The following is a 24,916-nucleotide window of genomic DNA, read 5'->3' as shown; positions in this document are numbered from 1 at the left end:
TTATCAGTCATGTTTATTTAATTTTAGCTGATTAGCACAGAACCTAACAAGTGGCTTAGACTAACAGTGTGTCACTGCCCAAGTATTTTGTAGGTAACAAGAAGACATGGAACAGCGCACATGTTGCTTTGTCTGCATTAATCTATTTACATTGTAATTCTTCAACTGTTTTTAATGGCTGGTTCAGCTGGAAGCGATTAGTTGTCTAAATTAAAGCCACATTTCTCACTTTGCACACTGGAAAGGTTTTTAGCTGTTGTCTTTTCCTTGCTTTTTGTTTTCCAAATCAAGACGGATACCATTTGAAAACGCATGAAATCTGATTGAGGGGATTGATCCGGGTGTTTGGAGCCTTGTTCCCATGTATTCCTCTTGAAGCCAAACACTTGGACGGGCCACAAAATGGTGTGTTTAAAGTTGAACTCTGCAGCACGGCTGTCAGCACAGACTTGTCTTGGGCTGCGCAGGAGCCGACCCAGCAGCCGGGCTTTGGAGGGAAACCTCAGGGTGGCTCCGAAAGCAAGGAGAAGAGAAAGTCCTAAAGACACAGCACGGGATGTTCTGGGCTGGTCCACAAGGGCAGCAGACCTTTGTTTATAAATTAATTAAGTTAATATGTTTGTGTTATGCACAATGTAATTTCTATAGAACTTCAGAGCGTCAGCACATGTTGGATCTCACCCTTTTTTTTTTTTTTTTTTTTTTTTTTTTTTGGCACTTTACAGGAAAAAAAGGTCATATTTGCAAAAAAAGGTCATAGAGCACTTGTAGTCAGCTTGGTGTTGCTCCAGGCCTTGCTCCTGAGCAGCACGACAATGCTCATCCCATCTCCTCTCATCTCCCTGGCTGAGGATTTTCCAGGTCTGGCCCAAACACCACGCTCTTCTCCCAGCACCACAGCAGGTATAAGATGTGCCAAGTCTCACAAGAGATTTTCAGCTCAGAAGGCACCCACAGCTATGGGAGATTGCAGTCAAATGTCTCCCATGAGGTTTGGACCCTCCATGCAAGGTGGGGATAGATCACTTCCCACCCCAGCAGAGATGCTGGGAATTATTTCTCTGTATGAGCTCAGCGCAGTGGCTGTGCCCACATTCACTCCCAGTCGCAATGGTGCTGCACCTTCTGCCTGCTCAGCTCCAGGGGTTCAGATGAGTTTTTGGCTGTTAGGAGGTGATGGGAGCCTTCTGGTTGGCTTCAATCCAACCGGTATTAAGACCAGGCTGCGGGGACCTGCAGTCTCCAGCAAGATGTGTTCCTGACGTGCAGACCCGGGACGGCCCAAGAAGACCTTCAGCCTCCTGACTGAGTCCTCCTGACTCTGCGGTCTCTCTTGATAAGTATCGAGTGAGAGCTGTTGGCTTTGTCCTTTCCCAGAGCAGCATGGCAGTGCTGCAAGGTGATGTCTACCTTGAGGAAAGGGATGACTGTAACACTGGTCAGGCTCACAGATCCCATGGGAAATGCGGGGTGAGCAAATGAAGATTTCGCTGAGGATGCAGCACCCTCCGAGGGCTCCTATTTACCTCCAACAACTACCTGGAGTCACCTCTGCCAGCACTGCCTGGTGTGCATGAGGGACAGAGCCCCAGAGAAATTTTCCTTAAGTAGTACTATTTAAGAGCATTCTGCTTAAAAATATGCTCTCCATGCTATCCTCTTATGAAGGCAAGGAAAGAAAAGCCCCCGTTGTGCCTTAAATGGTCTTCAGAACATCCCATAAGGTGGTACCCAGGGCACCAGCCTGGGAAGGTGGATACAGGGGAGGAACCTCCCCAGAGAAAACAAGGTTTTGAACCGCAGCCTCCTGTGGGAGCATCTGCAAGGGCTGTCGAACAGGTTTCAGTATGGGCTTCACTGAACTCAACACGTTTTCTTTTCATTTCAGCAATTAAAAGTAAAATTCACGTGGTATAGTCCAAACTGGGTCTTAAGACAATATCCAAACCAAATAAATCAAGCATTTTCATAGATTTACTCCCAAGGAAGCACTTACCTGGTCGTCGAGCAAAACAAGGTGAAAGGAAGGAAGGGTAATGCGCTGTTTGTTCCTCTTCCTCTCCTCTTCCCACCCACCCCCAAACCTAAAGACAGCAGCCCCCAATCAAGAGTTTTCTGCCTTCACCAGTTTGTCACAACCTGAAAGTCCCTCAAATATTTGTGCGTATTCAATTATCCTATCTGTGGCATCTGTACCTCATTACATGCTCCGGCTGAACGGTGCGCGGAGTCGGGTTGCGCAGAGGCAAAGGTCAGAGGAACCTCCAGCCTGCATTTTGCCATCGGTTGATTATTCAGATAACAACCAACCATCCAGAAGACTGAGGGCTTCTCCGTGGCTACAGACAGGACCCCGTCGCTGTAGCAAAAGAAAAGACAGCTAACTCTTCTTAGCTACCCACTACCTTGAACATCTAAAAAATAATAAAGCAAATAGATGGTATTTCTCACAGCTTGGTGCACCGAGGAAGAGCTGGTACTCGGCAGTAGCCTTCTTGCCCTGCCATGTCTTGCTTTTAATATACTGCCCAGCATTAATCAAGCAGTTTAGAAGCATCCTGTATCAGCTCTGCAAAACAGAGCTTAAATGATTTACTGTCAGATTCTTTCAGCTCCTGTTAGCCTCCTGTTTTTCTTTCATGTGGGTAGCAGAGGTCAGCAGCGGCAGGAGATGCATGCTTTCACTTTGTCTCACATTTGCTGCTGTCATTCTGATCCCGCTCTGGTCCCCGCAGAGCGACAGGATGTGTTCATGCTCACAGCCCTGGATGCTAATTGATTTTAGGGAGCCCATTCATCAGTTAAATTTAGTAGATCACCCACCAGGTTTGCTGTTCACTGTCAAAGGTAATTCAATTAAGACTCCACAAGTGTGACTAACTATGCGACGGTGAATATGTTTAGCAGCTGTGTTGCTGTATCTTCTCCATCCTATTGTGTCTGTGAACCAGCCCCGGCGTAGCACGTACCGAGCCATGTACCTTGGCTGATTAATGTATACAACAGCTCTGCAGCAGTGCCAAAAATTAAGTCCAAATGTCTTCTTTAGTATGCAACGACATGCAAATGCCCAAGTGTAACAGCTGTAGTAAAACCTCTGAAGTGCTGAAAGGCAGCAGTGGCTACAGTGGTGGAATTAACTCCGTGCATCTACAGGCTTTTTTTTTAAGTTTCAAAAGAATAAAATTTGGATTTTCAAGTCCATTGGTAGCTTGGGATCTCTTAATTCCTACTTGTAAATAGCTGGTTTCCCTTTAGCCATCACTCAGGGTTCATATGAAAACCATCCACTATGACTTTATCCCACCACCGAAGCTGTGGATAAATCAGGCGCAGATTGCAGCACTCTTCTTAAAAGATGTTTCTATTAAACACGGGAGGTGGAGGAAGCCTTGCTGAACCCCTCCTGGCTGACAAACCACGCTCTGACTCTTCTCGTCTGCTGGCATCGGTCACCCGTATGTGGTTTGGTAGTAATTAAGCACATCAGCGATCCCATTGTACACCAACAGGACAAAATGGTGTGTCTGCTTAACAGATTAAAGGCAAACGTTATCTGAAAAGCGCAGGTAAACAAGACACACATCCCTCAACCTTTCACCCTTGAAGACCAAGGTTCACATCCCACTAGAGCACAAATAAATAGGAGACTGGACTCTCCTGAGTCACTGCTGGTGAGTTTATATTCATGGTGAGATTATTGAAAAGCCCGACAGACTTGGTGGAGGCAGGGATGGGAGAGGAAGGGTGGGATGCAAGTTTGGAAGGGGCTGGGAGCAGAGGTCACAAAGAAACTCCCCAAATCACTGCCCGTACAGAAAGCTGCATGTATTTACCTACAACGACTGCCTAAAATTATTCTTATAAAATTAACTAAGCACTGAAACGCAGAGTTTCTAACAGCTACCATTGCACAGGTCCTGTTTCAGCGATTTCTTCTGCAAGAGTCGAAGCCCAAACACTGAGATTTCCCAATTTTTGTGCGGTTGTAGAAAATAAATGAGGTGCAGCGACTCCACAAACCACCGGTCTTTCTGCACATCTTTTCTAGAGCAGGAGGAGGAATACTTGTGCAGTTCAGTAAACCGTACCCCGAGAAAACATCCAGATTTCCCAGACACCATCACAAACCTTTATGAAGAGCTTGGGAATACCTGGTCTGTTTAGTACTCTAACCACGGGCTAACTGAAATTGTAAAACTCCAACGAGAACACGTTTGAAAGAGAACCTGGGGTATTTTGTATTTGCTGCTTTACACAAGCTATACACAAGACAACTCGGGGTTTGGCAAGTACTAACCTTTGCTGTACAGTGTATTTTAAAAAAATAATATTTGGATGAAAAAGCAGTGCCATTTTTACATGTAATAATTACCCCTAATATACATTCATACTTCTGCTACCTTAACTAGAATTATCTCTGCAGAGAGGTTGTTAGAAGTATCTGTTTTGTACAGAGGCACCAAGTTTTTAAGCAGTGGTCAAATACAGCAACATAACTGGGTACGGAATGACTTTGGCATACAGTTGCTGCCAAGAACCCTTTTTTTGTTTTTCCTGTTGAATCTCTCCCTTCTTCTAGCCTTAATAAATTAAGGCACCTGCTATACAAATCAGCAGAAATCTGGAAAATCATTGTCACTTCAGTGTGGAAACGATGCCCATCACAAAAGAACAAATGGGGTATGTAGCCTACATGGAACTTTTTTTTTTTTTTTTTAAAAAAAAAAAAAAAAAAAAAAAAAGAAGGCTCTATTTGTCAAATTACTGGAGGAAAAGTTGATCTTACTGTTATGGACTTTATCCACTTCCAGGTCATATCAGTTAGTTACAGCAGTCTCCTGGAGACTGGAACTAATTTACAACACTCCGAACGGGCCTGCCTGCTTCAACTACGCATTTCAAGTCAAATGTTGGGACTGCACATTCACTTGGAGCTGAAAAACCACCAGCAACAGCAAGAGAGCTTAAGGGTTCCAGTATTAACCCATATTGCAGCAAGAGAAACAAAGTCCTGGCTGTGATAAGAACAAAGTGAAATAATTTGTACAGACTCCAGGATTATGTTAAAGTAATCTTTGAGAAAGGAAAGAATTCTTAAACAAATAAATAAAAAAAAATACTGAGTGGCTTTAAAGGAAGTTCTAAAATGTTTTACTCTCCCTGACAGCTCATTTTGACAGAAATTGATTGTAATAAAGAATTATGAATCAGATAGCAAGGAAATTAAATTAAGCTGATTATTATCTTGTCAGATACCCATATTAGTTGGCGTGTAACATTTATTGCTCTAGACGTTCACAAAAAGATTGTTTCACTCCGAGTTAACAAGTTTAGGATATCCGAAGCAATACGCACAGGTCGTGGCAACAGTAAACCATCTTTTAGATTAGAAATGGGTGATACTTAAGTACTTTTATCCTCTGGAATCACCCTCGTCTAGGTTAAGAGCCCGATAGCAGCCTGTCTCCTGCGAGATGGTCTGGTTCTGGCTGCTCCCCACGGCAGCTGCACCGTTGGCAGACATTCCAAAGGAGGGGAAAGAGCTGGGATCCTACGGCCCGGTGATTTTCTATCTCGAACGGTGTATCACAGCTGATTCAGCATGACTTTCTTAATAAAGAGTAGTAAAGGTCAAGCAAGAGCCTGTTACACTCACTCACCGCATCTTCTCCCAAGTTAAAAAGGCTCAATTGGCACTTGAAATTAGTTACAGATTGTTCGCATCAGACTTTTCCTTTATTTGAATGGTAATGAAGAGAGCTGCTTCCGATACAAGTAAGGCCACTGACCCTTCTTGGGATTTCATTGAAAAAATATTGGTTGACGAAAAAAGAAAGTACTGAGCAGAATGCTGCCATTAGTTCAGACCAGACCCTTGCAATAGCTGAATGCTAACGCCAAAGGCAAAAACTGCAACGCGCTATACGGACAGGGAGAATCCTGACACCAAAGCGAGTACTTCATCAAATCAAATCTCAACGTGGGCAACCCTTCTAGTAAGAAAACGAAATCTCTTACAATTTTCCATCAGTACAGTGTGCGTTTCCTTCTGTATAAAACAGAATTATCACAGGACAAAACCTGAACAACAGCTAAAGAAACCCAAGATGACTTAACTAAAAATTAAACCATTTAAAACAAGTTTTAAGCAAGAAGTTGTTACCGCACTCTTAACAGTAGCTCTCAAAAATAATGCCTGAAGACAGCAAAGAAACGTTTTGAAGTGCATTTAGCACCGATGGCTAGGTGTTGGCACAAATTACCTGGCAGCCCTGTGCAACGTATTTCCAGGTTGTGTTTCCTGCAACAGAGCAGCTTTTAGGCAAGGATCAAAGCCCTGACACAGGCATGTCCTACCGAGACGCGATACTGCCCAGAAACAAATGTTCCACAGGACACACGGTTCCTTCAACCAGCTAGTGAGGGCTCTGTGAAAGTCCTCTTTGTTTTAAGAATTTGAAAAAAATAATAATTTATGTAGGACCTATGCAAAAGCAAAGCTTGAAGCTCCCTCTGCTGGTTCCCAAACAGTAATGGAAGGCAAAAATAAAACCGGGAAGTTTTCAGCTCTGGGGAGGACAAACTCCAAACCACACCAGCTCCTGCCAGCTTTCCACATGACCCCTTATTGGATATGGTAAGGAGAGAAAACCCTCTGAGATGTTTAAACATGAGGGATACACTCCATTCCACACTAAAAATCTTAAAAAAAAAACCCACGCAATTTTAAACAAACCCGCTCAGATGTTTAAGCATAAAGGATACACGCTCCATTCCACACTAAACATCTTAAAAAAATTCATAAAACTTTAAATAAACCATCTCTGATGTTTAAGCATGAGGAAAACACTCTATTCCACACTAAACATCTTTAAAAAAACCCATAAAATTTTAAATAATTATATTTTATGTTGTTATACTTAATCACTCCCTAAGCCGTTGTCCCAAATCTTTCACGATAATACCCACTTTAGTTTCTTCTAAAAAAGGAAAATACTGATAACATCATGACATCTGCCTGTTCATCCAGACACCATGCCCGCCAGCCAACAGCCCTATAACCTCGGAACACATCCGAAATACGTGTCCGTACAGTTTTATTTACCACTTGCAGTTACATTTACAAATCGTCCCGTACAAGTAAAGCAGTTTTCAGAATGAACTCTACCAGAGCTACAAAAATTATTCTTTTTTCTATACACGTCACCAGCTTCAGAATTTATTTCTATACACGATTGCTGATTATATTTAACAAAATCTCACTATTTTTTGGCTCTGGGGATCTCCACAAAGGCAACTTGATCAGTTTATCCCATTGCAACCGAGAAAGTTCTTGTTCTTCCTTTCCTTCCCTCTCCTTTCATCTGAAGCTCTTCATGGCTTTTTCTGGAATTCAGATGAAGGCGAATGCTACTGTACACTAGCAGTTTTAGTAACCGAGGAAAAAAAAATGTCGAGCAATACCATCTTGCAACATTTCAAGCAATGTTTCACTTTGGAGGTGCCTGCTCAGAATCATAAATATTGAAATATTATCTGCTAATAAGGTTACATAAAAGCACATACCATTTATTTAACATGAAATGAACTTCTACACACACAGTCAACTGAGGAGAAACACCAGCAGTGTAGGAGTGAGGAGCCAGTTCTTCAGAAAAGAGCAAATGTTTTGAGGAGAGCCTGAATGGAGGAAGGATGTGAAACTCAAATATTGCCCTAAGAGTAACTTCCAGTTTTAAGCACTTCCAAAAGACGTGAGAAAAACACACACATTAAAAATGTAACTGTTAAAACTTTCTAAACACCAGCTCTCACCCACAAGTGCTTCCAGAGAGAAACAAGTTCTCCCCAGGAGAGGGCAGCTGCTCTCTACACAGAAGCAGCCAGTACAAAATCCTGGCCCTGCTGTAATACGCAGCAATTCTCAGAGTAAAGTCAGCAGGGCAAAAATTCCTTGTTTCAAACACGTCTTCCTACCCCAAGTCAGCTAAGCCTGCTCACCTTTTTGTATCATGGTCCCACAGAGGTAACAGTAATAATGTCAATCAAGCCTTTATGTTTACTTGTTAATCGCTTTTAAAAAACGATACTGGAGATCTATTCTGGTAGTGGAGTTAGCAAGCCTGGGATAAGATCAAAACTATGAAACAGGCTGTGTATAGCCAGTCAGATAAGCTGATTTAACATTTACTTTGCGGCAATCTAATCAGTCTCATCTCCCTTTATTTTTAAATTCCTCCAAAGCCCCGAAGCTCACAGCAAGACAAGATACTCCAAAAATCAAACACACGGGATCTCAGAATTGCTGTCTACCCCCTCAAATAGTTGAAGAATAGCCAGGAACAGTCTAAAAGCAGCATAATCTTTAACATTAAAATAAGCCAGGCAAGCTAGCTAAGTTGTCTAATATCAAAAACCGAAAACCTCACTGCTTTATGGTACAGCTTCATCAACAAGCAGCCGCAAAGTAAACTCAGATGCGGATTTATCACACAACAGCAAGTTTCCAATCCTATCGTGATATGAAGTAACTGAATATCAAAAAAAAATGATGTAAGTTCAGCAAGGCAAAGGCACACACACAAGCAGTTACCACAGTTGTGGTTAACCTGATTGCATAGATACACCATTATGTTTTGTTCAGAAGGAGCTAGAGAAGAAAAAAAAAAAAAAAAAAGTCATATATAGCCCCTTTCCTAAGGCGTTTTATTAGTAATTTGAAAGAATTGTACCAAGACTACAGCTGTGAGGACACGGTTTTTAAACACCTGCCAATTTACAGGAATAACGTTCAAGGTGTTTGAGAGAAAGCTGCATTGAAAATAAATGTAAACAAGTGAAAAGACCCTATTTTAAACAAATTGTTTTACTTTCGGCCACCAGTGAGAGAGAGACAATTCCACAACATTTTAGGTTGTTTTGTCTATCTTATTTTCCCTATTTTTACAGTAGCCTTGAATACTTCAGTATGTAACATCCTGCTAAACCTTCAAAGTGATTTTGAGTAACACATTCAAAATGCAGTTTGAAACTGCTCTGAAATGTTTCAGCGTTTTCACGGAAAAAATTCCGCTTGACTAAAAAAGTGAAGTTTTTTTTTTTTATTTAAATATTTCCCCACCACTGGAAAACCCACGTGATCCTGATCATCAGCAAATTAAGAACTAATTCCAAGTCTAGTACCTGAACACCAGCAGATTAAGAACTAATTCCAAGTCTAGTGCTTCACACCTTTCCTCACTCCTACAAAGAGAAAACAAAAAGATGAGCCCAAAAAGTCAGAGAATTTTAACATCACCGTTTATGACAACACATCACAAGTAGTCTCAGCTACAAATTTCTACAACCATTTCTTTACTTCGCAACTGCAGCAAGTTTGAAGCTACTGAACGCAGGCAGTAGATTCTCTTACTGTGCAGGGATAGAAAGGGATCACTCAAACCAGTTTCTCCATACTACTGCTGTATTACAGATCATGGCATTTTATCTGCAGAGAGCAACACTATACCTTAAAAAATAAATGTGGCTGTTCTTAATGCAACAGAACTCCCTTTGAGCGAGCTGGCCTACGCTGCTCATCCACATCCACACCCCACCTGCTGTGAGGTGCAGAGGAGGAAGAGCTGAGCTAAGGGAGTGCCCTGGCTAGAGAAGAGAGGGCTGGGACCTCGACCCACGAAGGGAGGACTGGGAAGATGTGAACCTGAGGAAGAGCACTTTTGTATTTTTCAAAGAACACTGAGCTGCATCACAAGACTTGTCTTTACATATAAAAAAGTGACAAGATTAAAAGCAAAGATGGAGTGAGGAGGAATGCAGAAAAGCAGGCTTCAGTTACTTCATATAAGGCTTCTCCGCTTGAATCTACAAAAATGGAGAGCAGGAGCTCCCTGTGAACAGGAACTAGAGGTTGGCAGAACAGAGGTGTGAGTGGCAACACTGCCTGCACCTGGGATACCGAGAAAAAAGCAAAATGGAGAAGCTACAGCACCTGATGTTACACAACAAGCAAGCTGCAACACTCAACAGAACTGACAAAGAGTTGAAAATAGATTTTATTCCTCCTGTACTAAAGGGATGACACAGTACACAAGTTCCCAATTATATGAAAACAGCTTTTGGGAACTCATTTTTGAACTAAATCACCAATTTCAGCACTATTACCATAGCTTTAAAAGACTAAAAAATTCAGACTGAAGTCCCCTTATTTGTTTTAAGCATATTTTCCATGAAGTTCATGCTGCCCAGCATTGCATGTTTCAGGAGCCTGGCTGCCTAAGAAAGTTATCTACAACAATCACCCGAACTGAACACATCAGTTCTCCAACCATAAACAGTTCTCATAATTTAAAAAAAAAAAAAAAAAAAAAAATCACTGCATAATTTAAAATATATATCAATGACACACAGCTTTTCTTCTAGCTAGAATGTACCAACATTACTAGCTGACTTAGAATATCAACTTGATTTTGTGAAAAAAGCTTGCAAAAAATGTGTCAACTTCAAAATGTACAGAAAAGGACATTAGAGATGGTATTTTTGGGTTACTCCATGTATTTTAGAAAGAGTAGCAAGCTAGGAGTGAAGCACCCTATATTAGAAATATTCAAACACTGAAGCCATACTGCATACACCTTTCTAGTGTAGTGAAGGGTTAGGTACAGCAAGGGTGTTTTGAAAGCACGTACAAAGAACCACAGCTCCGTTTAACTTAAACTTGATCACGAAGGCGGGCCAATCTCTGTGACAGCTCATCCTGCAGAATTGTAAAACACAAAGAAACCGCCTATCAGTAACATGAAAATTAATTTTTGCAACATTCTGCAACGGTCAAGCAATCTCATGTCTAGAGGATGTGAAATTCTCTCACGTACAAGTCTTAAGATTTGCTCAAGACCTCAAGAAGGGCTGTACCAGGTGAGACCAGAGGTCTCTGCAGCCATTTTATCTCCAGCAGCGGGTACCTAGGAAGGAGTTTCAGAACACAGCAAGTAGAGATATGGTCGGTTTAGGTTTGGTTGGGGTTTTTTTTAATCATCATCTTTGCAAGTGCAAATCAGCTCTTATCATCCTTATTCGGATGCAGCCTTGACTGACAGAGGCTGGTATCCAGCTGAACTGCTACAGCCAGGGAGCAGCAGGTCAAACTCTTTTAGGGGGCCTGGTACAAGGTGAAACTAAACTTTTCAAAGAATGGGGGGTACTTGGGGCTTCCCAAAGATTGGTCAGTTAAGATAAGGCTCGCTAAAGCCTTCTCCACAAAGACAAGATGACAGAAATTAACTGTTCTCTTTCCATTCCCTCAAATATATTCCCCTAGAATGGGAAAAGCAACTCACCAACAGATCTGCACAACCTTGACATCAGGATCTGCCCAGGCACAAGGAATTCTAAGCTATCTACCCAGGGTGCAGGTGGAATCCTTTGCACTAGTCCCAAAAGACCTTTCACACATTAAAGGGGAAAAAAAAACCCAAAGGTCTTGTGTATGCTATGAGAAATGGCTGGATTCATTCAATTCGGAGTAGGAAGGAGAGTCAGTTGTTTGGAACTCTGTGAAATAATCATGCGAAAAGTACACCTGAAACATCTACGCTTTCTGGATTTACTAAGCAGACAAATGCATCGTTAAAATTATTTTGATTGCAAGACTGTTTTAACTACACACTATTTCTTTTGGACAGCTAAAATCTAATTACAACTTAGCAAGCTTGTTTTGACCAAGTGAAGCGTTAACTCCCATACCACCTTTCTGTAGAAAACATTGATTTCAACTGAATCTAATGCTTACCTGTTCTGCTGAGGCAACACTTGTACCAACGGAACCCGTCTGTCCCTGAGGTAGTTCCATGTTCAGATCAAGACTAACAGGAGGAAACAAAACAAAAAACCCCAAGTCAGGCATAAATGGCTAAAGGAAGAAGCACAATAACTGACAAGCAGAGGAATCCTGAGATAGCATGAGGCCACCAGCACCCCATGAATGCTGTACTCCAGCTAGTTAGACAAGTTAATTAGTAAATCTGACTCATTACCAAGACAACAACTATATATACTTATTATATATTATAACTAGCTATAGCTAAATGAATTCTGCTTAACCAGGACTAAGCAAGATTGCTGGTTAACAGAGGTGTATCAGACAGGGCATACATACGAATAACAAAAAGGTCACTCGTAAAAAAAGTGCTTTACTAAAAAATTTGTAAAAAGTATTTATCCTTAAGCCAATGGAGTGACATTTGCATCTTATACATCACCAAGAAGGCAAGGAAAATTCTCTGAAATAATTCAGCATATCCCCAAAGGCTTAAATATCATGACAAACTGTTTTGCAACGTCTAGCTTGTGAGAGCAGAACTACAGGAAGTTTTAACGTGGTAAGAGGGGGAAAAAAAGAGGAAAAGAGTGGAGAAATATGGCAAAGATTCATAATGCTAAAGCTAACCCAAGTAAATAATAAAACACCATCCTGACATGACAAGCGATGTACGATTTTAGGCTTTTGCACAACCACCCCTGTATCCTGACATTCACAGCAGCTCTGAGTAAAACCAGAATGAAATACTGGCAACTTAACTACAAGAGTGATGTCCAGAGGTGAAAGGAAAAGGGTGATTCTACTCTGCTTCCAAAAGACACATATAAAACAAGGGTATCTGACCTTCAAGTTAACCAGGAAGGGTTGCTGGAACCAGGATTTATTCAAAAAATAGTCACGTAAAATTTTACCTACCCTGCTTCATCTGCCATTTCTTGTAGAAGCATATCCACTTGGTTCTAGAGTAAAGAAAAAAAAATAAACTGATTGTTGCATATTGTAGTTTATGGCAACCTTTTCTGCTAAATCTTGAGAGAACAGAAAATATTTTAACAAAACTGATTTAAAGGTCGACCTTTTACAGCGCAGTTTTGTGCTTAACCACCAGAGGGCCCTGTATGAACTCAAAAATAACACGTAGAGGTGCTCAGCCTGTTAAAATTAATTGAACTCTAGCTTCTGAAATAATGCCTCTAAAAAATTAAACTTACCTGTAAAAAAACCCCCAAACATATACTTGAGTATTTCAAGTGTTGATTATCAGCTGCTAAAACACTGCTTTGCAGAATACAGAAAAAAAGCTCACCTCCAACAGATTTGATTTACTGGATTTGAGCTTAGGTTGGTTTGTTTATTTTGTTTACAAAGCACAATCTCCAGTAAATTTCTCTCTCCGACAAAACTCCCCTTGGAATAGCACATTTAGCTCCTTGTGGAATAGCACAGTCACTAGGAATTCTTAACTATGTTGAGCATTGTTTAAAGATTTATTTTAGTAAATAAATTGAAAGTAAGTAGTTAACTACATTTCCATTGCATATACTGCTACTAATTTGGTGGTGACTACTGTCCTTTTGTTAATATCAGCAAGTTAGAACTACTGACTTTCTCACAGCGTATTCTGCTTTGATAATTAATGATGTAGCATCTTCTGGCTCAGAATTTCATTAAGAACTCATCAAAACACTGCTGATTCAGTAGGAGGGTTAAAGTTTTCAAGCTACAATATAAAATAAAGCCTATTATAAGAGTGAAACAGACTAAAATACACCTATGTGATCCTCTGTACTTGTGACTAATTTGAAATAGTCTCTTCATCACAAAGCAGCACAAAGCACAAGTGAAAAGGCTCCAGTTGCTGCTAAGTCTCAAAGTGGGCAGAAAGAAGAGAATCGGGCATGTCCATAGTTTAGACACACAATTTAAGATCACCTTTTTTAATAAAAATGTACTATTCTTACTTGTGGCGTCGTTAGCGTGGTAGTGTTGCTCATTGTGTCTTCCATCTGTTGTGTCTGAACGTCTAGTGTTTCAAACTGATGCTCAAATTTATCCATTAGTGCAGATATCTATTAAAAAAAAAAAAATCACTGAAATCAAAGATCTGCAGATGAGAACTGTATCTCAGCTGGCAAACACAGAATCACACTACAAGGACAAGCGGCTCCTGGAGCTCAGAAGTTGTCCCCCTCCCCTCCCAGTGCCAGCTCTGAAGCTGATCTAACTGCAGTTCCAGCAGGCTGGTCAGGGCCCTGCCTGGTCAGAGTTCTGAGCATCTCCATTTCTGAGCACTTTACAACCACACTGGGTAACCTGTTCCAAGATTTACCAACCACACCACAAAGCTTTCTCTCTTGACTGGAACCTCCTTTTTTTACAATGTGTGTCCATTGCCCTTTCTGCTTCAGATGTGCAGCTCCAAGAGAAGCCTCTTTACCTTTTCCAAGTTCATGCTCTTCAGTGTGGCATCCATAGACTTAACTACTCCTGCCATCGACTTCGTTACCTGAATTGATGTAAAGGAAATTATTACAAAGAAAGAAAAACAAGCAGTTTCTTACCAAGCTCTCTTATCACTGGCCACAGAGTTTCGACAGTATCAAACAGCAGGGCACACGCTATTGCCATCTAGAACGCCACTTTGTCTTATAGCTTATATAATTTCAAATTCTATAAATTAAGGACTTCAAATATGCATTCTGAGCTGAAATTCACTAAAACCTGAGGTGTATATGGCATTACCTTTTGTGGGTCTTGAGACCTGTCAAAAGTTAAGGGATATATTTGGCATACAGATCACATGACAGAATAAACTCTCTGGCTGAAGAGCAGTAGCATACCTTAAAAAAACACCTGAGCTAAAAAACATTTCTGGAATCACAACTTCTATGTCATGACTTTATGTCTTTGGAAGGGGAGCACTATTTCTGCAAAATAATCTTAACAGTATAACCTGTGAAACACACTGTATCCTTGCAGGCACGAGTAGTAACAGCTAACAGGAGTTATAAGCTACAAAACACAGTAAAGACCAGCTGCCAGGGGATCCCAGCACTCCATTTACTACTGGCTATATCTGAAACCAAATCTGAAACTTTTCAGCTCGTTACAGACAGAATTAAGTCACTTCCAAGAAGATGAGGGGTTTCACCTTTACAGCAGACTTGTGCAAACAGACTTACCTTGCCCATCGTCACTGCAGTCTGAACTCTGGCAGCTACAGCGTCTACCCTGGCACTCATGCGCAAGAAGTTAATGGCTTGATTCTTCTGGCGGATCGCGTTCTCCGCGTGTATTCGTGCGACTTCCATGTTACCCTTCTGAATTGCCTGTTGAAAAAAAAAAAACCAACAGAAAAAAAGCATTTTAACCCTCCCTGCTCTTGTAAACATGATTTCTGAATAGCCTATTTAATTTTTGAAATAAGCATCAAATATGGTTGGACTAGATGATCTTCAAGGTCTTTTCTAACCCAGATGATTCTGTGATTCATCACAGTATCTTTTCTATTAAAAGAGAAAATAAACCCCTTCCTAACCCCCCCCAACAGTTCTCAAACATTTTCAGAATGTGAACCCCTAACTTCTTCCCAAGGAAGGCATCTAGTATGCACTTCAAGTGGGAGGTTTTACAAAGTTACAGAAACATCGTTTTCTCATTTCTAAAGATATTTTCATTATCAAGACCCAAACACAGATACAGCTGGTATGGTTGTATCTCATGGACAAAAACACAGTCAAATAAATTTAGTCTCTCTCTTTACTACTTCAAAGACCCAAAAACTATTTCAAAGTTCCTCTTCATAAGCCCTTTTAACACAAGATGATAAACATTAAGATAAAATATTTTTAACTTTGAGAACAACAATCTGTAATGCAACACATACAAGACAATCTGCTCAGGTTTGACATGCCATACAAGAGGATACACAAGAATGTATCCTCACATTTATTAGTAAGGGAAGATTTGTACCCTTGTATTTTAAATCACGAGCATCTACCACAGTATTATTAGCATACATACCAGGAAAATGGTAAAGACACCAGATATTTTCCTGCTGTAATATGTAAACAATAGATCTAAAGAGCTTGCTTCAGACTCACTGCTTACCTTCTTAATTTTAGCTTTCTCAGCCTTTTCTTCTTTGTCACATTTTTTTGAGTTTCTGTTGAGCTCCTTTGCAGCAAACTTCAAATTAAACAGGTGTTCTGCAGCACAAGTTAAGGGTTCAATCCTTTCACTGTTGTATACGGCTCTCCTGTTCACAGTACTACCAAATCTAGCATATACTGTGGTTCCCCATTAGCAATATTAAAACTTGGAAAATGTTATTTAAGTAAGCCCTTGAAATTCACACAATAAGGAGACCTACCAAGCTGCTTTAAAATTATAATGCCACTTACCATCTAGATTCTAAGATGCAAGGTCATAAAAAATAAATTCAGATCCCAAACTGGCTCCTTTTAACATCAGACCTACTTCAGACTGATAAACACAACCAACCAAATATCCCCAAGAGGAACTGAAAGCCCTACAGGCAAGCCAGCTATTATACTTTCACTCACACACCCAGAGTCCTCTACTCCCAGTGAAATGAAGAGCAGTTTACTGGCCTGTCTGGAACCTCTCCATCCAAAAAAAAAAAAAAAAAAAGCCACTGAGGAACAACAAGACAAATTAACAATGTAGTAACAGCAAACTGGCTTGCCTGACCATGCCGGGGCACAAACCACGAGCAGAGCTGCCCTTTCAAACCACAGCGTGATCTCGGGTTTAAATGGCTCCCACAGCTCCTTCCGAGCAGCCTCCCAGCCCTGGGTGATGGGAGCAATTCTGGGGGCCCCGCCACCTCCGTCATCTGACTTTTGGGGAAAGAATACTTAAGTCAGCAAGAGAAACTTTTCAAAAATTCAAGTCCTGCTTAAGCTGAAAGCTCTAAGAAGACCGTAGAACGAGCCTTCATAGTGACTTTGAGCGACTGCATTAAACTGTTACGGACAGAGAATAAAGCATGTGCAGTAAAAATAAGAATTAAAACCCCATACTCTTAAAACACTGTTGATGAAAGCTTCCAAGTTCTATCAGTCTCTCTCAAACAAAAGTACAAAGCTTTAGAGGCTTCATTTGTGCCACCTTTTGATATCCCAAGAGGAAGATGCAGCAAGTATTCAGATGCTTAACAGTTAAGTGGAAGCACATAAAGCTAAACATTATGAGGCACTTGAGGGTTCTTTAATACTTCAAGTATGTAAATTATTCTAGAAGTGTTGGGTTTTTTTTCCTTTAAAGTCCAGCCATGCATCTTAGAGCTCTGTCAGCAACCTGAAGACATTAGGAAGCCTGTTGATGTAATTGTAATTCTGTAAACATCACAAGCTAAAAAAAGGTAACAGCCGTGCCTATACATCTAGGATATCCATTAAGGTAGCCGTTAACACTAAAATTTCTGCTTGTATTTTACTTTGTTCCTTTAAAACCTGGGTCACTACCGCTCTCTGCAGCAACGTGTACTGCACTAAGCCACAGATTAGGTCGTTTACCAAACAGGAAAATACTTTTAGGTTATTCATTGAAGTAGACTTCAGGTCAGAGACCAGAATAACTGGGTGAAACGCGGCACCAACTATTTAACAGCATTGCAGAGCAGTTTATTTCGAAGTAACTTCCTCAGTTACTCACTTGAGGCACGCACTTTTGACATCAGAACAGCTCACCCTGCCACCTCCGGAGCTCTTCCACCCCATGACGAGCACATACTCGCTCCTCCCTCGAAACGCCTTTCTCAACGTGCCACGACCCAAGTGAAACTAAACTTCCACCACTAACAGTGACTCAGAGTCATCTGCCCCAGCACTCCCACAACAACCGGCACACCGCGCACTGCCTGCACATCTCAACCACCCCAAGACCTCTGCAACCTTTCAGCTTTTTCTGCCCCCCGTTAAGATACAGCAAAAAAGTTTAGGTTCGCCCGTAAAGATTTTCCCTGCGTGTAACTTGTTTCCAACACCAGGGTGTGTTCTGCTGACCGCGCCTGCTCTTTGGGGGGACAGTTTGCCTTGCTGACAGCCCCCCAGCCCACACCCAGCGCTGGATGTGCGGCCCTGCTGCACAGTCTGCGCTGCTCTACGCTGTAAATTGGTTTTTGTACCTCAGGAACTGGGCTGTCCCTCCGTGCCTCACAGCCCTGGGAGCGGCCACACCGCCTTCCCCCTCCTCGCCCCCCAGTTAAGGTTGGCAAGAAAATCTGAGCTTCCCATTTCCTCCCCAACCCATGCGGAGGTGTGGGGGGGAAGCAATCCCCAAATTCAGAAAGCACAGCTCCCTTCAATCACAGCCAGCCCCCAACCCTCCTCCTCCTCCTGGAGAAGCCCCCCCTGAAGCGAGGCCCTTGCCCCCCCCCGCCGCGATGGGGAAGGGACTCGCTTCCTCCTTCCCACCGCACCCGGTGGTGTCCCGGCGGCTGCGCCCCGGGCGGAGAGGCCTCACCCGACACCCCCGAGCAACCACGGGCCCCAGAAGCGCCGGCTCCCGCCTCAATCCGCCCCCAACCCCGTGAGGGCCGACACCCGCCGGGCCTCCCCGCCGCCAGCCCCCCGCCGCCCCTCCCGGCGGGGGCGCTCGGCCCAGCGCCGCGCCCCGAGGATACTCTCCATGTTGGACATGGCGGCGGGCGGCTCCGCGGCGCTCCGGCCCGGCCGGGCGGCGGGAACGCGACGCTACAACCGGCGCTGCTGCCCGCCCGCTGCCTCCGCCCCTCCCTCCCCGGCTCGGTGTCCCGGCGGCTCCGGCTTCCGGCCGCCCCCGGGCCGCTCCGCGCAGCCGCGACGGGCGGGAACGCGCATGCGCGGGGCGCCGCCTGCCGGTCACGCGGCGGGAGCGGGAGCGCGCGGGGCCGGGCGGCGCCTCAGGGGGCTGCGCGCGCGCTCCCTCCCGCAGCCGCTGCCCGCCCGCCGCCATGGCCGCGGGTCCGCAGCCACCCCCAGCCTCCCCCAGCCACCCCCAGCCTCCCCTCAGCTTTTCCCAGCCTCCCTCAGCCTCCCCTCAGCCTCCTTAAGCTTCCCTCAGCCTCCTCCAGCTTCCCCTCAGCCTCCCCCAGCCTCCTCCAGCCTCCTTCAGCCTCCTTCAGCTTCCCCTCAGCCTCCTCCCAGCCTCCCTCAGCCTCCTCCAGCCTCCCCCCAGCCTCTTCCATCCTCTCCCTAGCCTCCTTCAGCCTTCCCTCAGCCTCCCCCCAGCCTCCTTTAGCTTCCCCCAGCCTCCCTCATCCTCCTTTAGCCTCCCTCAGCCTCCCTCAGCCAGCTGAAAGCACCAGCTGATAAAAATTATTTTTTTTCTGGCAGCAGCTTCAGCTCCCGTTTATATAAAGACATTTCGAAGAGTAAATTTTTGCTTTGTCGCATTCGAGGGCCACTTGAAGTATGCCCAGAGCAACTATAGCAACTTCGGCGAGTGATCAGTGCATTTCACAGAGTGAGATGGTAGGAGTCCGTTAGGAAAAAAAACGCAAAGCACGTTAATAACTTTTTGAGGAGAGATGCCGATAGATAAAGTTTTAGATCTGAGATCCCGCAATCCGGTGTCTAACTGAACTGCTCATGTGTGCATCCCCGTGATAATCAATACTGTAGGAGTTAGGCTCATGGTTGGACTGGATAATCTTCAAGGTCTTTTCCAGCTGAGGTGATTCTGTGATTCTGAGAATGTAAAAGGTGACCCCGGGGCTGGCTGGCTGCGGGCAGGGGTCTGGTGAGCAGCAGGACGGGGTGAGCGCGGAGTGACGCTTTCCCTGCGGCCTCTCCAAGCGTCCCAAAATTGGTGATAAAGGTACGTCCCCAGCCACGCATTTCCGCGCCATCCCGGGTTAAATGGCTTGATGCGTTTTACACCTGGGGCTTCGGATTGGTGAAAAACGCCGACATCCTGAACACCCTCTGTTAAACCGCTCCGGTGTGTTGTGGTAAGGACTGCTGTTGGCTGGGAACTTTCAAGGTGCATTAAAGCATCTCAGTTAATTATCAGGAGAGACAGTAAGCCATTGTTCCCTACTCACCTTCTACGTGACATTTATTATTCTGTAGAAATTTCCAGAAAACACCCTTAGCCCTTTCTTTTTCAGTCTTTCTTCATTACAAGCATTTTCCGTGCTTCATTTCTTGCAGAGAAACGGCTTCATATAGAATTGTGTTGGTTGTGCTGGTAATATTCTTTTCTGTTTTGTTCTCTATTCCTTCACAGAGGTTCATAATATTCTATTCAGTTTCATCATAACCCACCACTTGTCCTTGAATAGTAACAGGCAGCTCAGAACCTCTGTTTTATTTGTGAAATTAGATTTTTTTTTTTTTCCTCCATCACTGCACATATATCTGCGTTGAATTTAATCTGGGATTTTTTTGGCCAGTCACTCACTGTCTGCAACTCTTCACAATCTACAGAGAAACATACCTGAGCAAAGTTTGCCACCTCACTGTTCATCCCCGGTTTAAATAACATCCCTGCTAAATGTGGCCTAAACCAAAATCAAATGGGATCCCTGGTCTAAGGAGATGCAATTTAAATCCCAGTCCTGTAGCCCCTTATGTACAGGCTTAACGACGGGCACTTTGTCATCCTCTGGGTGCCAATAAACCAACTCATTGTGTGTAAATTTAAGCACGTAATAATACCAATAATAACTGAGGAGGGAGGATCTTACTAGTGAGAATTTAAACTCAAGATTTGAAAATATCAGATAAGTATTTGTTAAAAAATCAGGGTCATATTTATTTGCTTTGGAAAAGATAGACAAATTGATTAGATATGCCTTTTTTTTTTTTTTTCTCCCTGGAAAAGTATCTAAAAATGATGATTTTATATTTCCAGTTAGATTCTGATACAGAAATGTTACATGCCAAGTTTCAAAATAGCTCGGAACATTTTTATTTATATCAAGAGGGTTTAATATAAAATACATTTATGTTTTTATTACCAAAATATAAAATAAACAAGGTATGTAACCATACTAAGGAGGCAGGGAAGTACATTATACACCCGTATTTTTTTTCTACCTGTTGCTAGGTATCATCTCCTCAACTCACCAAACCTTAAAAATGTATTTAAGCTCCTGTAAACAACCTTCAACCAAACCAAAAGTGCAATGGGACCGGTTCAGAAGTTTAAAGATAAAGACGTGTTCAACTGCTGCATAGTGCTATAGTTGATGCTACTGCATTTTTCTCTAAAGCTACGTTGTTGTACAGCGCAGGATATATTTGTGTCTACACATGCGTGCACAATCTTGATATATGGAGGGGAAGGATAACATAGACTGAAGTTTTGTATTGGCCTTACCTATAATTTATTTATACTTTAATTAAAATATTCTGTTCTTTTTTTAAGATTATCCCCTCTGAGGATATGGTGTTAAGTTTCATTTCAATTCTAATAAAATACAGTATCAATATACAGTAATATTTTTTTAGTGATAATAACTTTTAAACCTGACAAGCAAATAATGTAAAACTCTGATGCGCTGAGGGAACACTGAAAACCGGTAACATCAGATTTTTCTGTTGCTACCCTTTCTTGTCTTCCAGCAGCAAAGGAAACCGATGGGATTACTTTTCAAAGGAAGCAGAATCTTATTCCATGAAGCTATGCAAACGAACTGTAAATCCCACGCAGTATTTCTATAAATTTTGCGTCCCTCCCCTGAATTCCCCGCAGTGTGTCCTACCTGCAGCTGTAGGCTATTCTGGGGTAGTGCAATCTCTGCTCTTCCCTTTGAGGCTGAGCAGAAGAGAACTACACTAAGTTGCAGAATTTTAATACATTGGAAAAAAAAAAAAAAAAGCAAAATAGCCAGAAAAAAAGCTACTGATTTAACACCCACTGGAGTTACTGGAAGAACTTTCACTGCCTTGCGGTTAGTGCAAATGTTCAGAGGAACAAGGTTTATGTTCTGAAGAACAGAGACTTTAATCTTTAGAGCACTGAGGATGACCTATATAAAGCCTTGAGCACAAGTTTGATACCAAACTGTATTTTTATCATATTTATCAAAAAGTCCCAAAGTTCTGCAGTTAATTGCACGTATTTCAGTGTCCCTAAGTAGAAGATACCCCACTAAGCGTGCAACATTTCTCTTTGGGCCGCTTGGAACACAAAGATCAGACGTGAGTTGTGTTTGCTCTTGAGTTGCTGGAGATGCCATTTTACAAGCTCGTGACAGTCGGCTTTAATAAGTGGTAGTTCCTCCAGCACATTAAATTATTTTCTTGAGTCACCTTGCTGAGTCACTCCGATAGCTTGAGATGCAGGTTTTTTCCTGATGGTGTATCTTTCAGACAGAAGTCGTTAATGGGAGTGCTGCGATGTCTAATCATTAAAAGATTGAGAGTCAGGATCAATAATTTTGAAAGAGCTAAGGAGGACTCTCATTTATTATATGGTAACAACAGCATAACTTTATGCACAGACCTCTTCTAAGACAAAGACCCGCACCCAAACCCCACTTCTCCAAAAAAGAAAGAACAAAATGACAACAGCATTCATCATATCTACTAAACTGTTCAACACTTGGAAAAGAGCGAGAAAATAAGATCTTCTGCCTTTGAATTGACTGCGAGATAGAACATAATTATAGGAACAGAACTTCCAAAAATAAAGTTCACAAGCATATCGTTAGCTGAAGGGCTTTTTTCACCCTTCAAATCACTTTAAGAGAATGTATTTCTGATTGCCTCCAGCTTTTAATTAAAGAACTATTTTTAGCAGTATGAAGTAAAATGAATACTTTTAGTAAAAGCTATACATCCTAGTTAGATACAAAATACAGATTATATGTGTTAAGGTTTAATTTTTTTTTTCATTGCCTTTTATTTCTTTAGATAGATAGGGCTAGAGTCTCACCTGCCGGCGTTCCAAACAGCATGTCAGCCATTTACAGCAACTGAGGAGTTGGGATTTAATCTTTTATGATATTAAAAGAGCTCGATTCAATCATTTATTAACTTTCAGCTAAACGTGAAGTAAATCTCTGTGTCTGTCCCTGTCCCAGAAGCACATTGGGGGAGTTAATAATCCTCCCGGTATCATTCCCAGACGCACAGCTGCCATCACACTGGTTGACTCTCACCTCGTCTGGCAGCAGCAAATGGGAAAAAATCAGCTCTCTGGTGATTGAAAGTGGTACAGTCTTGACATCCCACATCTGAGAAGTGTCATAAGCTTTATTTCTGGTAACACTTGACTTATTCAAAACTGACAGCTACTCGATCTAAAAGCTAAAAAGTATTGTTATTCATACCAAACCTGTTCTCCTCCCTGAGTTCAAACCCTAACTTACTCATGGTCGGACCTTGCTTACTACAGGGTAAATGTAACTACGGTTCTCAGAGTTAAATGCACTGTATTTTAGAGGAGTACAACTTGCAGTTAGACTTAGACCAATATATACTGGGTTCAGCTTTGGGCCCCTCGCTACAAGACGTTGAGGGGCTGGAGTGTGTCCAGGGAAGGGCAGCGAAGCTGGTGGAGGGGCTGGAAAAAGGAGGCTGAGGGGAGACCTCCTGGCCTTACAACTCCCTGACAGGAGGGTGTAGCGAGGTGGGGGTCGGTCTCTTCTCCCAAGTACGAAAAGACAGGACACGAGCAGAAGGTCTCAAGTTGCCCAAGGGGAGGTTTAGACTGGATATTAGGAAAAATTTCTTGACTGAAAGGGTCGTCAAGCGCTGGAACAGGCTGCCCAGGGAAGGGGTGGAGTCAGTACCTCCATCCTGGGAGGTATTTAAAAGACGTGTAGATGTGGTGCTTAGGGACGTGGTTTAGTGGTGGACTTGGCAGTGCTGGGTTTATGGTTGGACTCGACGATCTTAAAGGTCTTTTCCAACCTCAATGATTCTGTGATTTTTCTCTTCAAAACCTGGTCTTCCATGTAGAGTTTTAGGTGTCATTCATCATTGATGAACTAAACTATCAGACTAGAGCTTTATTTCTTTAACAGATCTTTCTGGCCAACATAACTAGGTTAATCCTGCTCAAACCTGAAGAATATTCTTGCTGGTGTATTGACTGATTCACTTTGAGTGCCACTAGCCGTCAGAATAGGGAAGCAACTGCATTTTTCAAATGGAATGTGTAAAACTCTTTATAGTGTACAAATAGTCTATGTTAATGTGAGGTCATCTGTTTGTTACACAAATAAACATCTAAGATTCTGATTTTTCTTCCAAACTGAGTAGAGTCTTTTAATGTCTTAGGGCTGGTAATTGGAAGCCTTTAGAAGTGCTGAAAATTGGACAGTGCTAAGAAGGTTGATGTTCACTACTTGTCTTCCATCAGAGAAGGCTTTCTTCAGGTACCAGAATTCTTATTAGTAAAAATTGCTGATTTGTTACTTCATAGCTTGCTAAGCTTTCAAACATGAAATCACATTTTTTCTTCATGACAATGAACTTATCTCTCAGTCTTAAACACGGGTATCTGTATTATTCATAAATAGGGTGTTCAGAAAAGGTATTGCAACAGGAAATTTAATCCTGCTTTTTAATAATTCAAGTCTGTATTTATTTATTAGGATCATTCTGTATGCCTCCTGAATTCTTGATATAGTCACTCGGATTTCTTAGAGAAGCCCGTGAGCGTTACTTAGCTGTTGCTTTTTATGGGAAGACAGCAGGAATAAAACATTTTGTTACTTCTGAAAACACCATATCAAACCATTTATGAATGAAAACCTTTCATTCCTGGACTTAGAGCCAGACCAGGAAGTTTGAGATTGGGTCGAGGAGCCCTGATTTACCTTCTTAGGTGAAGGTGGGGGCTTTTGGGTCAGTGTAGGAGCGCTGGCCCCGCGGGCTGGTGCGGGCACAGGGGCGCTAGGAAAGGCGGCTCGCTGGCTGCGTGGTTAATACCGTGTTCTGCCGAAGCGTCTCAGGCAAAACCCTGCCAATAACGGGATGTATCAGAACTGACAGCTTCCTCATTTACCCCCACCGTGCGAAATTCATATATGAATAGCTTGTAGATGTGGTAATAATGTAGGAGTACTTATAGCAAATGAACTGTAATAAGTGTGGCAGAAGACACTTCTGAGCAAAGCTAGTAACAGTA

The 24,916-nt window shown here is 42.5% G+C and overlaps 1 protein-coding gene across 6 annotated transcripts; it reads right to left on the bottom strand.

The window, feature by feature from the left end:
* Positions 1-5,138: 5,138 nt before the first annotated feature.
* On the bottom strand, positions 5,139-18,617 carry CHMP1B (charged multivesicular body protein 1B). Of its 6 annotated transcripts, none has more exons than XR_012634344.1 (10): positions 18,474-18,617; positions 15,935-16,032; positions 15,007-15,153; positions 14,262-14,330; positions 13,786-13,893; positions 12,740-12,783; positions 11,795-11,867; positions 10,692-10,759; positions 9,187-9,246; positions 5,139-9,145 (listed from the first exon to the last, which is right to left on the bottom strand). XR_012634344.1 is itself a non-coding variant. In XM_074915078.1 (9 exons), the coding sequence occupies exons 1-8, from the start codon at positions 18,487-18,489 to the stop codon at positions 10,715-10,717; spliced, it is 600 nt and encodes a 199-aa protein (XP_074771179.1). In that variant the 5' UTR covers positions 18,490-18,617; the 3' UTR covers positions 5,139-9,246; positions 10,692-10,714. The 6 variants fall into 6 exon arrangements, 2 of the variants coding, with proteins under 2 accessions (XP_074771179.1, XP_074771178.1); XR_012634345.1 differs by having other exon boundaries at positions 5,139-8,653; XR_012634342.1 differs by having other exon boundaries at positions 9,187-10,759; positions 18,474-18,616.
* Positions 18,618-24,916: the final 6,299 nt, after the last annotated feature.

This window comes from Athene noctua, chromosome 11, assembly GCF_965140245.1.
Source record: "Athene noctua chromosome 11, bAthNoc1.hap1.1, whole genome shotgun sequence".
NCBI classification, from domain to species: Eukaryota; Metazoa; Chordata; class Aves; order Strigiformes; family Strigidae; genus Athene; species Athene noctua.
Note: the sequence above shows the minus strand (reverse complement) of the source record. Positions and strands in the feature narration are given on the sequence as shown.